Genomic DNA, 20,939 nt, shown 5'->3' on the forward strand with positions numbered 1-20,939 from the left:
TGCCATGGTGACTCTAACCCCTCCCTCCATGGTGACTCTAACCCCTCCCACAGTGACTCTAACCCCTCCCTCGATGGTGACTCAAACCCCTCCCACAGTGACTCTAACCCCTCCCGTAGTGACTCTAACCCCTCCCACAGTGACTCTAACCCCTCCCACAGTGACACCAACCTGCCATGGTGACTCTAACCCCTCCCACTATGGTGACTCTAACCCCTCCCACAGTGACTCTAACCCCTCCCACAGTGACACCAACCTGCAATGGTGACTCTAACCCCTCCCATAGTGACTCTAACCCCTCCCACAGTGACACCAACCTGCAATGGTGACTCTAACCCCTCCCACAGTGACTCTAACCCCTCCCTCTATGGTGACTGTAACCCCTCCCTCCATGGCGACTCTAACCCCTCCCACAGTAACTCTAACCCCTCCCTCTATGGTGACTCTAACCCCTCCCACAGTGACTCTAACCCCTCCCTCTATGGTGACTCTAACCCCTCCCACAGTGACTCTAACCCCTCCCTTGATGGTGACTCTAACCCCTCCCACAGTAACTCTAACCCCTCCCTCTATGGTGACTCTAACCCCTCCCACAGTGACTCTAACCCCTCCCACAGTGACTCTAACCCCTCCCTCTATGGTGACTCTAACCCCTCCCACAGTGACTCTAACCCCTCCCTCTTCTTGAGGGTCCTTTGGACACAGTTACTTGCTTAATAGAGGCAAAAATAATAATTATTAAAAATGCTGCTGAATATCAGCCATGTCAGGCTTCTTCTCTTGACCAAATAAAGAATAAATCTTAGAAAGCAACTGGACCAAAAACCCCTTTGCTGTGGCTGATGTTCCTCTGATCCACCTCCTCTAACAGCTGATCAATCAATCATCAATACCTGATATTGCAGCTGATGCAGACCTCCTCAGAGGGAGTGACGTCACAGACGATCACCAACACGAGCGACAGCTTTAAAAAAAAAAAAAAAAAACCCAACCCCATCTCTTGGCGGAAGTGACGTCGGTGTTCAGTAACTTTTCGTTTCCTGTATGATCAGCGGTCATAAAGGGGAAAACAGGTGATCGGGAAGGCTGTAGGTGAGTTTGTTCACATTTAGGTGATCGCGCTTGGGAATCCGTTATTAGTAGCAGTTATTAGTAGCTTTACAGCCTCCAACAACGCGGCTAATGTTGGTTCGTCTAGTTAAAGCTAACCCAGCTAACTGTTAGCAGGTACTGAAGCCAAGTGGTCGCTGCTTAAAAGATGTCAGATTAGCGATGTATCGGACGGCCTTTCATTTTAGACTGTATATTACTATATAGTATATTATTATGTATATTACTATATAGTATATTATTATATAGTATATTCGGCGCCAGTTGACTTTTCCATGTTCACAGAAATTGTGTTTTGCACCTGTTACGTTGAAGGATGTTGACAGCGAGGTGCATTGTGGGTGATTTGCATCGTGGAGGAAGAACCCTCGGTCTGTTGTCAGGGAGGCAGCAGGCGGGACTTCTTCGGCCTCCAAGTCTTCCTCACCTCGGCTGTGGTCGTCAGATGGCGTCTGTGGGCTCTCCGGTGAAGCTCCGGACCAGGATGGGGGTCACGGCGCTGGTGGGCGCCGGGCTCTTCGCCTGTTGGTGGTGGGTGGACTCGGAGAAGCAGCAGGAGCTGCAACGGAAGCGTGTGAGTCAGCTGAAGAGGGTGGCTCTGGGCCAGGGGGACTTCAGCCTTGTGGACCACCAGGGGCAGCGCAGGACCAAGGAGGACTTCCTGGGTGGGTGGGTGCTGCTGTACTTCGGCTTCACACACTGTCCGGACATTTGTCCCGATGAGCTGGACAAGCTGAGTGCTGTGGTGGCGGCTCTGGACCGGGACGCTTCGCTCCCCCCTGTGCAACCCCTGTTCATCACGGTCGACCCAGAACGGGACGACGTCCCAGCACTGGCCAGATACGTCAAAGACTTCCATCCTCGCCTGATCGGACTGACGGGAACCTCAGAGGAGGTCAAACGGGCCGGCCGTGACTACCGCGTGTACGCCAGCGCTGGACCCAAAGACGAGGATGGAGACTACATCGTAGACCACAGCATCCTGATCTACCTGATCAGTCCTGACGGATTGTTTCTGGATTATTACAACAGGATGAAGAACCAGGACCAGATCACTCAGAGCGTCCGGAACCACCTCCAAAACTATGCCAAACTCTGATGGAAGTGAGGAGAACCAGGAGAACATCACCACTTCCTGTTCAGTGTGGCCGGCCCACCGGGGGCCCAGCGGCACCAGCAGCAGGTGGTGTTGAGATGGTTGTTGCTGCTGGAGCCGCGTTGTGGACTGAACAGAACCCAGAGGAGCCGCGTTGTGGACTGAACAGAACCCAGAGGAGCCGCGTTGTGGACTGAACAGAACCCAGAGGAGCCGCGTTGTGCACTGAACAGAACCCAGAGGAGCCGCGTTGTGGACTGAACAGAACCCAGAGGAGCCGCGTTGTGGACTGAACAGAACCCAGAGGAGCCGCGTTGTGGACTGAACAGAACCCAGAGGAGCCGCGTTGTGCACTGAACAGAACCCAGAGGAGCCGCGTTGTGGACTGAACAGAACCCAGAGGAGCCGCGTTGTGGACTGAACAGAACCCAGACCCTCGTTGATCCACTGGAACGCTTCAGCTGTAAAATGAATAAATAAAACCGTTTCCCCAAACACAGGTGATCCTTGAGTGTGTGGACACTGCAGGAAGGTTGTTCCCCCCCTCCCACAGGTGGTATATGCTACTCCGCCCTCCCACAGGTGATATATGCTACTCCGCCCTCCCACAGGTGATATATGCTACTCCCCCCTCCCACAGGTGGTATATGCTACTCCCCCCTCCCACAGGTGATATATGCTACTCCGCCCTCCCACAGGTGGTATATGCTACTCCCCCTCCCCACAGGTGGTAATTATATTGCTACTCCGCCCTCCCACAGGTGATATATGCCTACTCCGCCCTCCCACAGGGATATACGCTACTCCCCCCCTCCCACAGGTGATATACGCTACTCCCCCCTCCCACAGGTGGTATACGCTACTCCCCCCTCCCACAGGTGATATACGCTACTCCCCCCTCCCACAGGTGATATACGCTACTCCCCCCTCCCACAGGTGGTATACGCTACTCCGCCCTCCCACAGGTGGTATATGCTACTCCCCCCTCCCACAGGTGATATATGCTACTCCGCCCTCCCACAGGTGGTATATGCTACCTCCGCCCTCCCACAGGTTGGTATATAGGCTACTCCGCCCTCCCACAGGTGGTATATGCTACTCCGCCCCTCCCACAGGTGATATAGTGCTACTCCCCCCTCCCACAGGTGGTATATGCTACTCCCCCCTCCCACAGGTGATATATGCTACTCCCCCCTCCCACAGGTGGTATATGCTACTCCGCCCTCCCACAGGTGATATATGCTACTCCGCCCTCCCACAGGTGATATATGCTACTCCGCCCTCCCACAGGTGATATATGCTACTCCCCCCTCCCACAGGTGGTATATGCTACTCCGCCCTCCCACAGGTGGTATATGCTACTCCCCCCCTCCCACAGGTGGTATATGCTACTCCGCCCTCCCACAGGTGATATATGCTACTCCGCCCTCCCACAGGTGATATATGCTACTCCCCCCTCCCACAGGTGATATATGCTACTCCCCCCTCCCACAGGTGATATATGCTACTCCCCCCTCCCACAGGTGGTATATGCTACTCCCCCCTCCCACAGGTGATATATGCTACTCCCCCCTCCCACAGGTGGTATATGCTACTCCCCCCCCCCCACAGGTGATATATGCTACTCCCCCCTCCCACAGGGTGATACACGCCCACTCCCATCCCAGGGAGAAGTGGTGGACGGTGGGTGGCTGCTATGATGTCATACCCAGCCAGTAAGAGCATCCCTGAGCCAGTGGTACCGAGACATCAGTTTATTACAAATACCAGGAAAGAACAGAAGAAGCTTCATTCTCTGACCATGATGCATTCAGGGACCTGGAAAGTTCAGGTGAGAGCAGGACAGACACCTGTGTCTCAGGTGGATGTCGTCAGAGTCTTGAATCTGTCCGTCGCTCGAACGGTGCTGAGCAGAGTCAGGCCCATCGTGTCAACGCTGCTGTCCAGACCCCCCGCCTGGTCCACCGCCACGGTGTGGTCGTTGGCCTGACACACACACACACATATACAGAGACACACACACAGAGACACACACACACACACCTGTGACCTACAGTGACCCTGAGAAGTGAAACTAATAAAACTACCCAATAAAATGGAAGTATTGGGGTCTATGGACCGGGCTATCCTTGAGTGTGCTGCCACTGCTCTGGTGAACCTTTAAGTTGGTTCTGGTGGGTCCGTTGGACTCACCAGCTGCAGTGAAGCCAGCAGGTATTTGCAGACCTCAACGTTGTCCAAACCAGCGACGATGGAGGCAAAAGACCTGCGGCGAGCAACACTGCCCAGGGCTGCCACCACCCTGTCGCTGTAGTCATGGATGTCAAAGGCTGGACGAGCCTCCTGCAGGACAGGCCAGACAGGAAGTGAGAGGGAGACAGACAAGAAGTGAGAGGGAGCCAGAGGAGGAAGTGAGAGGGAGCCAGAGGAGGAAGTGAGAGGGAGCCAGAGGAGGAAGTGAGAGGGAGACAGAGGAGGAAGTGAGAGGGAGACAGACAGGAAGTGAGAGGGAGCCAGACAGGAAGTGAGAGGGAGCCAGACAGGAAGTGAGAGGGAGCCAGACAGGAAGTGAGAGGGAGCCAGAGGAGGAAGTGAGAGGGAGCCAGAGGAGGAAGTGAGAGGGAGCCAGAGGAGGAAGTGAGAGGGAGCCAGACAGGAAGTGGAGGGGAGACAGACAGGAAGTGAGAGGGAGCCAGAAGGAAGTGAGAGGGAGCCAGACAGGAAGTGAGAGGGAGCCAGACAGGAAGTGAGAGGAGCCAGACAGGAAGTGAGAGGGAGCCAGAGAGGAAGTGAGAGGGAGCCAGAGGAGGAAGTGAGAGGGAGCCAGAGGAGGAAGTGAGAGGGAGACAGAGGAGGAAGTGAGAGGGAGACAGAGGAGGAAGTGAGAGGGAGCCAGAAGGAGAGGGAGCCAGACAGGAAGTGAGAGGGAGCCAGACAGGAAGTGAGAGGGAGACAGACAGGAAGTGAGAGGGAGCCAGACAGGAAGTGAGAGGGAGCCAGACAGGAAGTGAGAGGGAGCCAGACAGGAAGTGAGAGGGAGACAGACAGGAAGTGAGAGGGAGACAGACAGGAAGTGAGAGGGAGACAGACAGGAAGTGAGAGGGAGCCAGACAGGAAGTGAGAGGGAGCCAGAGGAGGGAAGTGAGAGGGAGCCAGAGGAGGAAGTGAGAGGGAGACAGACAGGAAGTGAGAGGGAGCCAGACAGGAAGTGAGAGGGAGACAGACAGGAAGTGAGAGGGAGCCAGACAGGAAGTGAGAGGGAGACAGGAGGAAGTGAGAGGGAGCCAGACAGGAAGTGAGAGGGAGCCAGACAGGAAGTGAGAGGGAGCCAGAGGAGGAAGTGAGAGGGAGACAGACAAGAAGTGAGGGAGACAGACAGGAAGTGAGAGGGAGACAGAGGAGGAAGTGAGAGGGAGACAGGAGGAAGTGAGAGGGAGACAGAGGAGGAAGTGAGAGGGAGACAGGAGGAAGTGAGAGGGAGACAGAGGAGGAAGTGAGAGGGAGACAGAGGAGGAAGTGAGAGGGAGCCAGACAGGAAGTGAGAGGGAGACAGGAAGTGAGAGGGAGACAGAGGAGGAAGTGAGAGGGAGACAGAGGAGGAAGTGAGAGGGAGACAGAGGAGGAAGTGAGAGGGAGACAGAGGAGGAAGTGAGAGGGAGACAGAGGAGGAAGTGAGAGGGAGACAGACAAGAAGTGAGGGAGAGACAGACAGGAAGTGAGGGAGACGGACAGGAAGTGAGAGGGAGACAGAGGAGGAAGTGAGAGGGAGACAGAGGAGGAAGTGAGAGGGAGACAGAGGAGGAAGTGAGAGGGAGACAGAGGAGGAAGTGAGAGGGAGACAGACAGGAAGTGAGAGGGAGACAGACAGGAAGTGAGAGGGGAGACAGACAGGAAGTGAGAGGGAGACAGACAGGAAGTGAGAGGGAGACAGACAGGAAGTGAGAGGGAGACAGAGGAGGAAGTGAGAGGGAGACAGAGGAGGAAGTGAGAGGGAGACAGAGGAGGAAGTGAGAGGGAGACAGACAAGAAGTGAGGGAGAGACAGACAGGAAGTGAGGGAGACGGACAGGAAGTGAGAGGGAGACAGAGGAGGAAGTGAGAGGGAGACAGGAGGAAGTGAGAGGGAGACAGAGGAGGAAGTGAGAGGGAGACAGACAGGAAGTGAGAGGGAGACAGACAGGAAGTGAGAGGGAGACAGACAGGAAGTGAGGGAGACAGACAGGGACGTCGAGGCTGTTGTTTTACCAGGCGAAGCAGCTCCGGCTGGATGGCGTCCTCCCAGTCTCTAACCCTCTGAGACAGAGCCGTCTCCTGGGTGAATCCCTGACTGCTCACCAATAGCTGTTCCTGAACGCATCACACAAGGTTTACCAGACCACGTTACATTCCTATTGAACCAGATAAAAACCCTGATCCAGACCACAGGCACCCCCAGAGAGGTTCCAGGGCTGGTTTGGAGCTGGAGTCTGACCTGGGCTACACGGGGCAGAGCAGAACAAGCTAACATTAACATTTGTGTTTATTCAGTGGTTGTTATGGTCCATTTTTCACCTCTGGAAAAGTAAAGTGTTTTTGGGAGGCACCAGGAAACAGAAGGCCTCAGAACATCAATGAAACAAAGAAGAAATATTCTATATTTATGTATATATGCTTATAATATGTAAATATTATATGATGTATATATTATATATATATGCTTATAATATATGCTGTATATATGCTTATAACGTCCATCCATCCATCCTCTACCGCTTATCCGGGGTCGGGTCGCGGGGGCAGCAGCCTAAGGAGAGAAGCCCAGACTTCCCTCTCCCCAGCTACCTCCTCCAGCTCATCCGGAGGGATCCCCAGGCGTTCCCAGGCCAGTCGAGAGACATAGTCTCTCCAACGTGTCCTGGGTCTCCCCGGGGGTCTCCTACTGGAGGGACATGCCCTAACACCTCACCAGGGAGGGGCCCAGGGGGCATCCTGACTAGATGCCCAAGCCACCCCATCTGGCTCCTCTCAACGCGGAGGAGCAGCGACTCTACTCCGGGCTCCTCCCGGATGGCAGAGCTTCTCCCCCTATCTCTAAGGGAGAGCCCAGCCACCCTACGGAGGAAGCTCATTTCAGCCGCTTGTACCCGTGATCTTGTTCTTTCGGTCATTACCCAAAGCTCATGACCATAGGTGAGGGTAGGAACGAAGATCGACCGGTAAATCGAGAGCTTCGCCTTTCGGCTCAGCTCTCTCTTCACCACAACGGACCGGTGCAGAGTCCGCATTACTGTGGACGCCGCACCGATCCGCCTGTCGATCTCCCGCTCCATTCTTCCCTCACTCGTGAACAAGACCCCGAGGTACTTAAACTCCTCCACCTGGGGCAGGATCTCCTCCTTGACCCAGAGAAGGCACTCCACCTTTTTCCGGTCGAGAACCATGGCCTCGGATTTGGAGGTGCTGATTCTCATCCCAGCCGCTTCACATGCGGCGGAGAACCGATCCAGTGATAGTTGGAGGTCACGGGCCGATGAAGCCAACAGGACCACATCATCTGCAAAGAGCAGCGACCCGATCCTGAGGTCACCAAACCGGATCCCCTCAACACCATGACTGCACCTAGAAATTCTAGGTGCAGTCATGGTGTTGAGGGGATGCTTATAACGTTCTAATCTTATCTGTATTTATTTATTCTGTTTCTATACTTTGAATAGGGTGCTACTACTATTCAATTTCCCCACGGGGATGAATAAAGTACATCTTAATCTTAATCTAAATCTTAAGAAAAGGACGGACTCGTGTCCCAGACTCGCTCTCGTTGGTAGCAAAGAAAAGCAGCTCAAAAACAAGAACTGATCAATTCTAGAGAAATAAGATTCCAGTTGAGACTGGAGAGAAATCCAGGAAGTCCGGCCTCAGGAGCCAGACTGGGGCCAAATGTCCTTGAGTTCTCTGAAGAGAGGTGCAGGAAGAAGCCCAGGAGAGCCTCCAGGTGGGATCCTCCAGTGGCCCTTCTTCACACTTAAGGATTGTGAGTACAGGTGTGACACACGGGGGACATCTACAGCATCACCACCAGTCAGACTGGACGCCAGCAGGTCTCCGTCCTTCTGAAGGACAAACGGATTACAACCCGCCTCTTTGATTGGGGGGCATGCTCGGACAACAGGCTGCTTAGGAAAAGCAAGATTTTGGATTTTCCAACATTTAAAAGCAGTTTCAGTTCGTCCAGATAGTCCAAGACTGCACCAGCTCCAGGGCAGGCTGAGGTACCTGGGTATGCCTCCCCCTAATGCTCACACAGCGTCCTGGGATGAGCCAGCAGCTGGGACAGGCTCCAGCAGCTGGGACAGGCTCCAGCAGCTGGGACAGGCTCCAGCACCCCCCCCCCTCACCCTGGGACAGGCTCCAGCACCCCCCCCCTCACCCTAGGACAGGCTCCAGCACCCCCCCCTCACCCTAGGACAGGCTCCAGCACCCCCCCCTCACCCTAGGACAGGCTCCAGCACCCCCCCTCACCCTAGGACAGGCTCCAGCACCCCCCCTCACCCTAGGACAGGCTCCAGCACCCCCCCTGACAGATGCGTTTACTCACCACACGCAGCCTCACCAGATCTTCATAACTGACCTCATCGTCTGCATTTCCTGAAAACATCAAACAGGAAGTGAAACTCACTTCCTGTTTTGCATCACGCCGGCATCATCCATCACCTGTTGGGTCACCTGGTCCTCTGACGACCTCAGCGGGAGCGTCGTCAGGAAACGCTTCGTGTTCGTTGTCAGACAGGTCTTCTCCACCTTTGAAAGATGTTGCAAACATGATCACTCGCTCGGTCAAATGGTTGCAAGCTAGAGAACTGATGCGTTACCAAGGAGATCAGCATGGTGAAAGCCATCAAGCCCCGCCCCCTGCGGATGTAGCCCCGCCTCCTCTGGCTGCAGAAGGGTCCTCCTCAGTTCCTCCTCTGACACCACCAAACCCTGAGGTGGTCAGGAAACGCATCAGAGACCACACCCACGTGACACGTCCAACAGATGCGACAGGAAGTGAGAGTACCGCCTTCCTGTAGATCCTCCTCTGAGTCTTCAATTTGTCTTTGACCGAGTTCAGATAAATGAAGTTCAGGTCTGAAAAAGAGGAGCCAGCTCAGCGACAGCCAGATCATGGTTCTGTTCAGTTCAGTTTGTGGTCACCTGTAAACACGGGTCCATTTTTTAACTTCTGCTCGGGGGGGTTAACTGCAACCAAAGAAATGAGCATTACTCCACCACAACATGCTCGTGACGTCATCACTGCTCAGAGGTTCTCACAGCTTCCTGTGAACCAGCTCCTGAAGTCCTCCAGGCAAGAGCCCTGCTTCCTCTTCCTTTTCCCACCTCCATCCAGACCGTCAGGAACCCGGAAACATTTTCCTGATGAGCCCAAAAACACCTGTGTCATTCACATACGCGCAATAGTCTGACACACCTGTAGCACGCCCTGGTGGGCGTCTGACTGACGATTGTGCTGTTGCTGTAGTTTCCCCTGCTAATTCTGTGGTTTAGCGGGGAGAGTGATTCACCTGATTTACAGGGTTTATCCCTTCCAATGACGGAGTAAGGCTCATGGACTTCCCACACATTCACCTGAAAGATCAAAGCTCTCAGAATGTTGATGAATTGCATTGATGTGCTGACATGAATGCAGTCACACACAGGTGTTGACATACAGTGGGTGGGGCCTCCTCTGCCCTGCCCGCGTCAGGTCGCCTCCGTCTCTCTGCCGTCATTCTTCCCGTTGAAGCCTGACAGATAGGAATGCCAGGCCCAGTAAGATCAACAACACTGTACGCCTGAAAATGGAGCCGGGTCGACTCACCTGCTGTCTGTGTACAAGCTCCGCCTCCTGCTGTCTGAATACAGGCTCCACCCCCTGCTCATGTGCTTCCTCCTCCATGTTGATGTCCAAAGGATGGAAATCTTGGGAAACGCCACAGCCGTTTTCTGCCCCCTCCATATCATCTGGAGCCACATAATCCAGACGAGAGACAGTGGCGTCTAAGTTGCTTTACACCTGTGTTAGAGTTTCATCTACTTCCAATCAAACAGCTGCTTTGGGCAGATGAAAACAATGTGTAGCAATAAAACTGGTCAGAACGTCTCATGTCCAAACAGGCAGAATCTAGCTTTTTGTCTGTTAGCAGCAGCATGTAGCTTCAGGAACAGTCGCACCCGTGTGGCCCGTGTGGCCCGTGTGACCCGTGTGGCCCGTGTGGCAGCAGGTCGTCACCTTGTTGCTGCAGAGACTCTGCAGGACATTTGTCCAACAGGTGGGTGGAGGCTGCTGATCCCAGCAGCAGCACAATCATATCTTCAGCTCCTGGAATGAAGAGGTTGATCCTGAAGTCCTTCACACTGCACAGCGTCTCACCCTTCAGACTGACGGACACAACAACAGGATCAGCGATGATGACCTCAGCAGAGCGTCCCTGGAGGTTCTGCCCAGACTCACCTGATCAGAGGAAGTTTGAGTTTCTCTCTGCTCTCAGGAGGAAGAAGAGACTCCGGAGGGAGGGGAACCACCAGAGCAGTCTGAGGAGGACACAGGTGATACACGGGTGAGGCAACGTTGGACCGTGTTACACAGGTGATACACAGGTGAGACAGCGGAAACTGACTGTTGTGGAGTGATTCTTGTGTGAGTCCTCAGCCGTGTCCAGGTCCAACTGTGTGAACTGAGAGAGAAGGACAGGTGCTCGCTACATTACCCATGATTCCTCCATGGCCAGCTACAGCATCAGCACAGGCGCTTGAACACTGCTACAATCATATCACTGCATTTCTTACATGCTCATCGTGGTCACTGTGTGCTCCGTCTGTGTCCCCCTGCTGAGCCTCGGCCGTCTGTTTGTTGCGTCTGTGAGAAATCAAAGAGGTTTCAACGGGGGAAGCTGAGGGATATAAAGCTGATTGGGAGGCAGCATACTTCCTGTTCTTCTCACTGATGTACTCCAGGGTTTGGTAAACCAGACTGTGGAGGAGCTCCACCTGAAACAGGAACACGCAGTTAAAAAAAGCAGAACGAGTCTGACATCACTTCCACTTCCTGTCATGCTGATAACATGTGTCCTCACCCCCCCCCCCCCCACACACACGTCACCTTTTTGCTGTAAATGCTGGTAGAACCTTGAATCAGCAAAGCAGCTTCTGCAAAATTCAGCCCTGTTTTGCCACCATCAAAGGTGATGCACATCTCATCCAGCTGCAAACAGGAACAGGTGAATGTTTAGGTCATTCTCAACATCTGTCAGGCTGCTGAGGACGAATGTCCCAGTTCAGGTTTGTCTCTTTGACCTACAGAAAATCAATCGCTTTTCTCGGGAAGGTGAAAACTAATCTGAGAAAAAGAAAGAGGACGATAACTCAAGTGTGTGTTACAAAGGGTATTAGAGACTGATGTGAGTGATATCAGGACGTTTAAGCCTAAACTGGAGCAACAGATGTTTCTGTGACGCAGGTGCTTCCCTCTAAATAACAGCGTTGCCGTCTTGACATCAGATATTTGGCATCACTGACACCAGATGTTGAGCAGCTCCTTTAATATCGTGTGTTCCGTGTCTGAACTTCTGGAGCTCACATCTGGATGTTTGTACTTTGACGTATACACTTTTCTGTGAGTGAAATACCTTGTGGGAAATCTAGCCGCCCCTATCCACATGTGACGCATACTTGGAGTGAACCTAGCAGGTTGCATGTGAACCTTGAATGGGAACTGTTCTTTGGTGATGACTGATGTTTCCACAGGAGTACGGAGAAGGAGACGAACTGAGAAATGGCCATTGCCTCTGTGCTGCCCCCCTCTGTAATGCACCCTGCAGTGTGAGACCTCTTACCTCTTCTAAATAGTCATTTAACGCTGCTGCCACATCGATGTCCCAGTTTTTCGTGAGCTCTCTGATTGGCTGCAACAGATGTGCAAAGCGGCTTTCTGTGGACTCCATGAAGAGAGACCAGGGAGACCAGAGAGACCAGGGTGACCAGGGAACCAGAGAGACCAGAGAGACCAGGGAACCAGAGAGGCCAGGGAGACCAGGGAACCAGAGAGACCAGGGAACCAGAGAGGCCAGGGAGACCAGGGAGACCAGAGAGACCAGGGTGACCAGGGAACCAGAGAGACCAGAGAGACCAGGGAACCAGAGAGACCAGGGAACCAGAGAGGCCAGGGAGACCAGGGAACCAGAGAGACCAGGGAGACCAGGGAACCAGAGAGACCAGAGAGACCAGGGAGACCAGGGAACCAGAGAGACCAGGGAACCAGAGAGACCAGGGAACCAGAGAGACCAGGGAACCAGAGAGACCAGGGAGACCAGGGAACCAGAGAGACCAGGCCCAAGCCTGAAAAACACATCAATATGGTTATTATATACATTTGTGAAAAGGAGGAAATCAGAGATGAATCAATCCTGAATTTGAAAATCTGTTGGAATGTCCCTCGGGAAGTTACTCACTTGGTGTAGATTCGTATTTTATTGAAGTTTTCGCCACAGCGCGACTCTGGAATCTGCAACACAACATCTTTACATCTCATCTTAATGAGCACCCGATGCAAAAGGTTACTACTTTTACATCAACGTTACTTTCCAATATTAGTTAAACAAAACTTTGTTACCGAAAAAACCTAAAGTATCGACGTTGATTACAAATACAATCTGTAAAATGTTGCGTTTAATCGGGCTGAAGACAAACGTAGCGAGACGTTAAAACCCAAACGCAGTTTTTCTTCGTTATTTTCAGTCTTGGACACGATTATTATAACCAGAACTCACCGACCAAACAGCCGGGCAACAGTCGGGCAACAGCCGGGAAACAGTCGGGCAACAGCCGGGAAACAGTCGGGCAACAGCCGGGAAACAGTCGGGCAACAGCCGGGAAACAGTCAAACAGCCCGCGCAGTATTTCTTCTTCGTCGATACGTTCTTCTTCTTCGTCTACTTTTTCTTCTTCTGCAGCCGGAAACGGTCACAGCGACCCCTGTGGCCGGCGACCCAACTCCATAGAAAATTCAAAGTTGTATTTTAGAATATTTTGATTTGAGTAAAATCTGTGCGTTTGTTTTATTTAAAGTGACACATTAAACTTCAGTAAAATATAACCTATTATTTTTATTGCCCATCTGATAAAGAGTTGTCAGAAGAATCAAAGATAATAATCACTGTCATCTGATCTTGAAACTTTAAAATCGGTATTTAAAGACAGAAACACATCAGAGCAGATAATCCACGCAAGAAGACAAAACACAAACATGCCGAAGGGCGTGTGTGTGCGTGTGTGAGAGGGAGTCCACCTTAACACAGTCCACCTTAAAGCAGTCCTTGTAAGCCACGTGACCCTTTCCTGGAAAGTTCCTGGAAAAGCTGCTATGCTTCTGTTTATCCCTAATTCGGTGCCCGTCGGCTCGGTTCGGCTCTACTCGATGTGTTCCGACCCAGTGAGAGAAGGAAAGAGCGCCGTATTCGGGACTCCCTCGCTCAAGTGACCAACTGGGACCGACTGTCGGCTCGGCGGAGATCCGCGCTGCTGGGTCTCGGTGCGGGCCGAGCGGCGGCTGCGTCCCGGGACCCCCTGCGGATAGGTCGAGGTTAGCTGGCTGAGACAGCGACCTTCTCCAGCAGGATTCCGTGGTGCACAGCTGAAGGTGAGTCCACCTGGCGGGCCAGTCGGGCTCAGCTGGGCCCCGTCTGGCTCCGGCAGCCACAAACAGTTGGTTTTGGTGGTCTAACGGCGTCCTCGCTACAAAGCGGACCGGGCTCATGAATTCACCCTCCAGCTGATGGACAGATGGATGAAGGGGGGAGAGTGAGGGAGGGAGGAGAGGAAATGGGGAGGGAGGAGAGGAAATGGGGGGGGGGGGGGGGGAATGGGGGAGGGAGGAGGGGAAATGGGGGGGAGGAGAGGAAATGGGGGGGGATGAGAGGAAATGGGGGGGGAATGGGGGAGGGAGGAGGGGAAATGGGGGGAGGAGAGGAAATGGAGGGAGGAGAGGAAATGGGGGAGGGAGGAGAGGAAATGGGGGAGGGAGGAGAGGAAATGGGGGGAGAGGAGAGGAAATGGGGAGGGAGGAGAGGAAATGGGGGGAGGAGAGGGAGGAGAGGAAATGGGGAGGGAGGAGAGGAAATGGAGGGAGGAGAGGGAGGAGAGGAAATGGGGAGGGAGGAGAGGAAATGGGGGGAGGAGAGGAAATGGGGGAGGGAGGAGAGGAAATGGGGGGAGGAGAGGAAATGGGGAGGGAGGAGAGGAAATGGGGGGGGATGGGAGGGAGGAGAGGAAATGGGTGGATGGGGAGGGAGGAGAGGAAATGGGGGAGGAGAGGAAATGGGGGGAGGAGAGGGAGGAGAGGAAATGGGGAGGGAGGAGAGGAAATGGGGGGGTGGGGGAGGGAAATGGGGAGAGGAGAGGAAATGGGGGGGAATGGGGGAGGAGAGGAAATGGAGGGAGGAGAGGAAATGGGTGGGATGGGGGAGGGAGGAGGGGAAATGGGGAGGAGAGGAAATGGGGGGATGGGGGAGGGAGGAGGGGAAATGGGGGGAGGAGAGGAAATGGGGAGGGAGGAGAGGAAATGGGGGGAGGAGAGGGAGGAGAGGAAATGGGGAGGGAGGAGAGGAAATGGGGGGAGGAGAGGAAATGGGGGGAGGAGAGGCGGCCATCCCACCTGGACAGGGAGCAGTTTCCACAGCCTGGTCGCTAAAGTCACGGTGCTGGAACCAGCAGTCACATTTATTGGGAATGTGCTGGATAAACGTGACACGGAGATACTGGACTTCCCCTCATCCATGGGAAGAGACCGAGTGATTGGGAATATTCACCAATGTTGGATTTTGTCTTTCTTGTGGTTTTTACATTGCAGAACAGAGCGGAGCGCCCTCCATCGGAGCGCCCTCCATCGGAGCGCCCGCCTTCGGAGCGCCCGCCTTCGGAGCGCCCTCCATCGGAGCGCCCGCCTTCGGAGCGCCCTCCATCGGAGCGCCCTCCATCGGAGCGCCCGCCTTCGGAGCGCCCGCCTTCGGAGCGCCCGCCATCGGAGCGCCCGCCTTCGGAGCGCCCGCCTTCGGAGCGCCCTCCATCGGAGCGCCCTCCATCGGAGCGCCCGCCTTCGGAGCGCCCTCCATCGGAGCGCCCTCCATCGGAGCGCCCGCCTTCGGAGCGCCCTCCATCGGAGCGCCCGCCTTCGGAGCGCCCGCCTTCGGAGCGCCCTCCTTCGGAGCGCCCTCCATCGGAGCGCCCGCCTTCGGAGCGCCCTCCATCGGAGCGCCCGCCTTCGGAGCGCCCGCCTTCGGAGCGCCCTCCATCGGAGCGCCCCGCCTTCGGAGCGCCCGCCTTCGGAGCGCCCGCCTTCGGAGCGCCCTCCTTCGGAGCGCCCTCCTTCGGCTCTCATGTCCGGCAGCTGAAGGTTCCGCTGTCCAATGACCCGTCAGTCCTCTGAGAGCATCCAAACGACTGAGCGTGACAGAGGAGCCAGCGACGCCTCCAGAGCCGTGGAATCGGATGAGAGCAGCATCGCCTCGGCCATGAAAGACCTGAGGAAGGCGGGTGGGTCTCACGCACGCCATCTTCGTTCGGATTTTCTGAACGTCTCCTTGGTGGAGCTTCATTCCACAGAACGTGACGTGTGTTTTGTCCTCAGGTTGGTACTGGGGCAGCCTCACAGCCAGCGAAGCCAAAGAGATTCTGCAGGACACCTCAGAGGGCGCGTTCCTGCTGCGGGACAGCTCCCAGAGGGACTACCTGTTCACCATCTCTGCCATGACGTCGGCAGGGCCCACAAACCTGAGGATCGAGTACAACACGGCAAGTTCAAGCTGGACTCTGTGGTGCTGGTCAAGCCCAAGTTAAAGCAGTTTGACAGCGTGGTCCACCTGGTGGAGCACTATGTCCAACTGTCCAGGACCGGCAGCAACAAGGTGCCCTCCGGCCCCCATCCCAAAACGCCCCCGCCCAACGGCACGGTGCAGCTGCTGCTGACCACACCTGTGTATACCGCCACCCCCACGCTTGCAGCACCTGTGCCGAATCACTATTAAACAGAGCCACGCAGCAGACCCAGGACCTGCCGCTGCCCGGCAGGCTGAAGGACTACCTGACCGAATACTCCTACCACGTATAGGCCCGCGGCCGCCGTGTACGGGACGCGTGCACGAGCAGAGATGCTGCTGATTCTGTACCTGAACAACGTAGAACCACTGAGCCCAGTCACACGACCTTCATCGGTCCTTCCTTCAGAACGTGCTCCTGCGAGACCTGATGGACCAGCTGATGTGGTCATGTTTCAGACCGTCCCCAGTCGTGGAGCTCAGTCCTGTCGGTGCTCCTCCTCCTGACCCAAACATCCTGGACACTTTAGGTGGGACGAGGGTGATTCTCAATGGGGGACTTTCAGCGGAACAAAGTGGAGATGCGGCAGATGGGGCAGCAGCTGTGTGGAGGCTCTGGAGCAGTGGACGTTTGTCAACCGTCCCGGTTCGTCCCGGTTGTCCACTCACGCTGAAGGACAAACAGGACTGCTGTGATTCTGTGGAATATGGGACTATTCTGGAATCCAATCTAGACTGATCACACTTGCAATGTGATCTCACGGTCACCAGCAGGACCTCCCCGTGTCCCCTCACGGTCACCAGCAGGACCTCCTCATGTCCCCTCCTGGTCACCAGCAGGACCTCCCCGTGTCCCCTCGCGGTCACCAGGAGGACCTCCTCGTGTCCCCTCCTGGTCGTCAGCAGGACCTCCCCGTGTCCCCTCGCGGTCACCAGCAGGACCTCCTCGTGTCCCCTCCTGGTCGTCAGCAGGACCTCCCCGTGTCCCCTCGCGGTCACCAGCAGGACCTCCCCGTGTCCCCTCGCGGTCACCAGGAGGACCTCCTCGTGTCCCCTCCTGGTCGTCAGCAGGACCTCCCCGTGTCCCCTCGCGGTCACCAGGAGGACCTCCTCGTGTCCCCTCCTGGTCGTCAGCAGGACCTCCCCGTGTCCCCTCGCGGTCACCAGCAGGACCTCCTCGTGTCCCCTCCTGGTCGTCAGCAGGACCTCCCCGTGTCCCCTCGCGGTCACCAGCAGGACCTCCCCGTGTCCCCTCGCGGTCACCAGGAGGACCTCCTCGTGTCCCCTCGCGGTCGTCAGCAGGACCTCCCCGTGTCCCCTCGCGGTCGTCAGCAGGACCTCCTCGTGTCCCCTCGCGGTCACCAGCAGGACCTCCTCGTGTCCCCTCCTGGTCGTCAGCAGGACCTCCCGTGTCCCCCTCGCGGTCACCAGCAGGACCTCCTCGTGTCCCCTCGCGGTCACCAGCAGGACCTCCTCGTGGCCCCTCGCGGACACCAGGAGGACCTCCTCGTGTCCCCTCGCGGTCGTCAGGAGGACCTCCTCGTGTCCCCTCGCGGTCGTCAGCAGGACCTCCCCGTGTCCCCTCGCGGTCGTCAGCAGGACCTCCTCGTGTCCCCTCGCGGACACCAGGAGGACCTCCTCGTGTCCCCTCGCGGTCACCAGCAGGACCTCCTCGTGTCCCCTCGCGGTCGTCAGCAGGACCTCCCCGTGTCCCCTCGCGGTCGTCAGCAGGACCTCCTCGTGTCCCCTCGCGGTCGTCAGGAGGACCTCCTCGTGTCCCCTCGCGGTCACCAGCAGGACCTCCTCGTGTCCCCTCGCGGTCGTCAGCAGGACCCTCCTCCGTGTCCCCTCGCGGTCGTCAGCAGGACCTCCTCGTGTCCCCTCGCGGTCACCAGGAGGACCTCCCCGTGTCCCCTCGCGGTCGTCAGCAGGACCTCCCCGTGTCCCCTCGCGGTCACCAGCAGGACCTCCTCGTGTCCCCTCGCGGTCGTCAGCAGGACCTCCCCGTGTCCCCTCGCGGTCGTCAGCAGGACCTCCTCGTGTCCCCTCGCGGTCACCAGGAGGACCTCCCCGTGTCCCCTCGCGGTCGTCAGGAGGACCTCCTCGTGTCCCCTCGCGGTCACCAGCAGGACCTCCCCGTGTCCCCTCGCGGTCGCCAGGAGGACCTCCCCGTTGTCCCCTCGCGGTCGCCAGGAGGACCTCCTCGTGTCCCCTCGCGGTCGTCAGCAGGACCTCCCCGTGTCCCCTCGCGGTCGCCAGCAGGACCTCCTCGTGTCCCCTCGCGGTCGTCAGCAGGACCTCCCCGTGTCCCCTCGCGGTCGTCAGCAGGACCTCCTCGTGTCCCCTCGCGGTCGTCAGGAGGACCTCCTCGTGTCCCCTCGCGGTCACCAGCAGGACCTCCTCGTGTCCCCTCGCGGTCGTCAGCAGGACCTCCCCGTGTCCCCTCGCGGTCACCAGGAGGACCTCCTCGTGTCCCCTCGCGGTCGCCAGGAGGACCTCCTCGTGTCCCCTCGCGGTCGCCAGCAGGACCTCCTCGTGTCCCCTCACGGTCACCAGCAGGACCTCCTCGTGTCCCCTCACGGTCACCAACAGAATACATTTTTAAATGTTCCTCTTCGGTTGTTCTCACTGTTTGGGGAAAAAACCTTGAATTTCCTTAAAAAAGAATTAATCTAAATCAGCTGGTGGATTAATCAATAAGTCTTTTGTGTGTGTGGACAGACCAAAGAGGGCGTGGCCAAGAGCAGCGAGGTCATGTGTCCATATCAAAGTCTTTGCTCAGACAGAAGAGGACTTTGGACTCGTGTCCTCATCTTGCATCGATTGCTTGTGTCTTGGTGCTTCTCACCTGTTCACCTGTCGGTGGTGTGATGTTGCACTTCCTGTCTGGGCAGGAAGCCACACACCAAGCCGGCCTGGTTTCTGCCTCCAGATGTTCCTCAGGCTGTTGGGGGGATTCTCCATCTTGGGCTGTTGGATTTTGACAAAAGTATTTATTAATTGTGCTTTCTGGTACATTCTTGTTTCTAAATCAATAAACTTTTATATGGTTCTTCAGCTGATCTGACTGGTGTGTCAAACAAATTAGGATTCTGACAACCTTTTGAAAATTGATCAAAGAAACATTTTCAGTGGACAGATGAAATCAACAGGATTAATTAGCTGACAGGTCGACATTTTCTCGTTGGTGGCGATAAAGGAGAACCCGGAGAGGCGTGATGGTGACAGGAACGCTGCTCCAGGGTTACTGCTCAGAGATTAAGATTAAAAATAAAACCTTTTGGAAAAGGGATGCTTTGTTTTTGACCGCGGAAGCGATTCTATCTCTTCTATCTGTAAAATAAATATTGATCAAAACCTCTGAAATCAAATGTGACAAGAAATCAACCAATGTAGTTTTATGTCTGTGAGGGTTCTCAGTCACCCAGGTGATGGTTATTCTGGTTATTCTGGTCATTCTGGTTACTCTGGTTACTCTGGTGATTCTGGTTATTCTGGTCATTCTGGTTACTCTAGTTATTCTGGTCAGTCGGGTTGTTTTAGTTATTCTTGTTATTCTGGTTATTCTTGTTATTCTGGTTATTCTGGTCATTCTGGTCATTTCTGGTCATTCTGGTCATTCTTGTTATTCTGGTTATTCTGGTTATTCCGGTCATTCTGGTTATTCTGGTAGTTGATTCACCAGAATATACTTTTAAAAAAGGGTATACAGACATCAATCAATTCCATTTATTTTTACCCAAAAATATTTTTTCTTCTTAAAAAGTAAAACCAAATGTTGCGAAGCGACAAAAAAAGGAAGATCGATCGATCAACAGCTGATCGCAGTGACGTCAGAAATAAGGTTCCGCCTGAGCAGCTAAGAGGGCGGGGCCATAACCGAATCACGTGACAGACGCTGTCAAAACGTAACGTTGATATTATTCGAAATACAGCCACGGGATGCACCAAGAGTAAAGGTTACGGAGTTCGGAACAACTTCGTCCATCAAATTCGCCGATTCTTTTCGCAAAATGAAAGAAAATCTTGAAACTCTAAACGCGGGAAACATGGTTCCGCTCTTGTGTTTCACATCGGACACATTTCACAGCAGCACAAGATGTCGTGCGGCTCGTTGATTTTGACGTAAAGCGATGTGATCCGAGCTGAAATGGAGCCAGAACATCGAGCTCTGTTGCGGGAACACCGGCTGCAGTTGTCCGCGCAGCTTCTGGTCAGCGACACCATCATCCCGTTCCTGTACCAGGAGAACGTTCTGACCCGGACCCAGGTGGAGGAGATCGAGTCTCTGGCCACCAGCCGACAGAAAACTCTCAAGCTGTTGGACATCCTGCCGAACTGCGGACCTCGGGCTTTCCACGCCTTCCTCCAGTCTCTGGAGGACTTTCGATGGATCCGAGACCAGCTGCTGCTGGACCTGCAAGAGAGAGAGCGGGCCAGGAGTCCAGAGGTGAGGGGAACATGGTCCACAGGTGCACCACACTAACCCATAGCATGAACGTATCCGGTCCCAGTACAGCCAGTCCACCCACTAACAGGTTAGGGTTCTGTTTAACTCACCTTTCCTGACCCTACTAACCCTTTTACTGTTCCAGGACTTTAATCTGCTAATGAAGCTTGTTGAAGGTGACGGGTTCAAACACACATCTTAGACCTCCTCACTGGCTTCCAGCTGAAGTCTCAGGCTCAACCATCACCTGCCAGCTCCCACTGAGCTGGAGGACCAGCTGCAGGTTCTGTCCAGACACATCAGTCAATAAAGTCAAGCTGCGGTGGCACTGGGGACCTTCCAGTTCTGATCAACCAGTCCAGGACCTCGTGACCTCCCTTTGGTTGATGTTGTCATGGGGCCAATGAAGATCCGGTTATCCTGATTAGGAAGCCCACTCTAACCCCCTAACCCTCTAA

At 55.0% G+C, this 20,939-nt stretch overlaps 4 protein-coding genes and 2 long non-coding RNA genes across 8 annotated transcripts in view; 3 read left to right on the forward strand and 3 right to left on the reverse strand.

Annotated features, from left to right (window-relative positions):
• LOC115246605 (uncharacterized) overlaps window positions 1-958 on the reverse strand; it is a 2,307-nt gene extending 1,349 nt beyond the window's left edge. The window contains exon 1 of the long non-coding RNA XR_003885718.1: window positions 894-958. This is a non-coding gene — a long non-coding RNA (uncharacterized lncRNA). The remainder of the gene's footprint in view (window positions 1-893) is intronic.
• Window positions 959-991: 33 nt separating this feature from the next.
• sco2 (synthesis of cytochrome C oxidase 2) lies at window positions 992-2,701 on the forward strand. The gene is made up of 2 exons (XM_029825538.1): window positions 992-1,092; window positions 1,426-2,701. Exon 2 carries the CDS (start codon window positions 1,427-1,429, stop codon window positions 2,207-2,209), a length of 783 nt encoding a protein of 260 aa, XP_029681398.1. The 5' UTR covers window positions 992-1,092; window position 1,426; the 3' UTR covers window positions 2,210-2,701.
• A 1,244-nt stretch (window positions 2,702-3,945) lies between these two features.
• Window positions 3,946-12,288, reverse strand: ncaph2 (non-SMC condensin II complex, subunit H2). 2 transcript variants are annotated; one of them, XM_029825512.1, is made up of 19 exons: window positions 12,057-12,288; window positions 11,324-11,425; window positions 11,150-11,211; window positions 11,011-11,080; window positions 10,842-10,898; window positions 10,676-10,755; window positions 10,454-10,602; window positions 10,043-10,185; window positions 9,894-9,968; window positions 9,747-9,810; window positions 9,496-9,597; window positions 9,379-9,423; window positions 9,242-9,312; window positions 9,054-9,165; window positions 8,908-8,982; window positions 8,780-8,829; window positions 6,451-6,552; window positions 4,400-4,549; window positions 3,946-4,192 (listed from the first exon to the last, which is right to left on the reverse strand). In XM_029825512.1, the coding sequence occupies exons 1-19, from the start codon at window positions 12,162-12,164 to the stop codon at window positions 4,064-4,066; spliced, it is 1,746 nt and encodes a 581-aa protein (XP_029681372.1). In that variant the 5' UTR covers window positions 12,165-12,288; the 3' UTR covers window positions 3,946-4,063. The 2 variants fall into 2 exon arrangements, with proteins under 2 accessions (XP_029681372.1, XP_029681371.1); XM_029825511.1 differs by having other exon boundaries at window positions 8,896-8,982.
• A 205-nt stretch (window positions 12,289-12,493) lies between these two features.
• LOC105419103 (uncharacterized) lies at window positions 12,494-13,631 on the reverse strand. 2 transcript variants are annotated; one of them, XR_966002.2, is made up of 4 exons: window positions 13,508-13,631; window positions 12,990-13,212; window positions 12,672-12,724; window positions 12,494-12,558 (listed from the first exon to the last, which is right to left on the reverse strand). It is a non-coding gene; the product is annotated as an uncharacterized lncRNA (long non-coding RNA). The 2 variants fall into 2 exon arrangements; XR_003885709.1 differs by having other exon boundaries at window positions 12,990-13,631.
• Window positions 13,632-15,590: 1,959 nt separating this feature from the next.
• Window positions 15,591-16,908, forward strand: socs2 (suppressor of cytokine signaling 2). The gene is given in 5 exon segments (XM_029825542.1): window positions 15,591-15,750; window positions 15,845-16,003; window positions 16,006-16,211; window positions 16,213-16,239; window positions 16,241-16,908. Coding segments are annotated over 5 exon segments (603 nt in total). The 5' UTR covers window positions 15,591-15,623; the 3' UTR covers window positions 16,325-16,908.
• Window positions 16,909-19,791: 2,883 nt separating this feature from the next.
• On the forward strand, window positions 19,792-20,481 carry cradd (CASP2 and RIPK1 domain containing adaptor with death domain; the record flags this gene model as incomplete). Its single annotated transcript, XM_029825878.1, has 1 exon — window positions 19,792-20,481. A coding segment is annotated over exon 1 (300 nt), but the record flags the coding sequence as incomplete, so codon positions are not given.
• Between the last annotated feature and the right edge of the window lie 458 nt (window positions 20,482-20,939).

This window comes from Takifugu rubripes, chromosome 18 (genome assembly GCF_901000725.2).
Source record: "Takifugu rubripes chromosome 18, fTakRub1.2, whole genome shotgun sequence".
NCBI lineage: Eukaryota > Metazoa > Chordata > Actinopteri > Tetraodontiformes > Tetraodontidae > Takifugu > Takifugu rubripes.

Bases quoted from the DNA above. Each gene is read 5' to 3' on its own strand.
- sco2 (XM_029825538.1), top strand. From the start codon at position 1,427: ATGTTGACAGCGAGGTGCATTGTGGGTGATTTGCATCGTGGAGGAAGA.
- ncaph2 (XM_029825511.1), bottom strand. From the start codon at position 12,164: ATGGAGTCCACAGAAAGCCGCTTTGCACATCTGTTGCAGCCAATCAGA. The intron at 9,598-9,746 runs GTGAATCACTCT...TGGGCTCATCAG, and splicing joins GGATAAACCCTGTAAATCAG to GAAAATGTTTCCGGGTTCCT. The intron at 8,983-9,053 runs GTAACGCATCAG...CATCTTTCAAAG, and splicing joins TCACCATGCTGATCTCCTTG to GTGGAGAAGACCTGTCTGAC.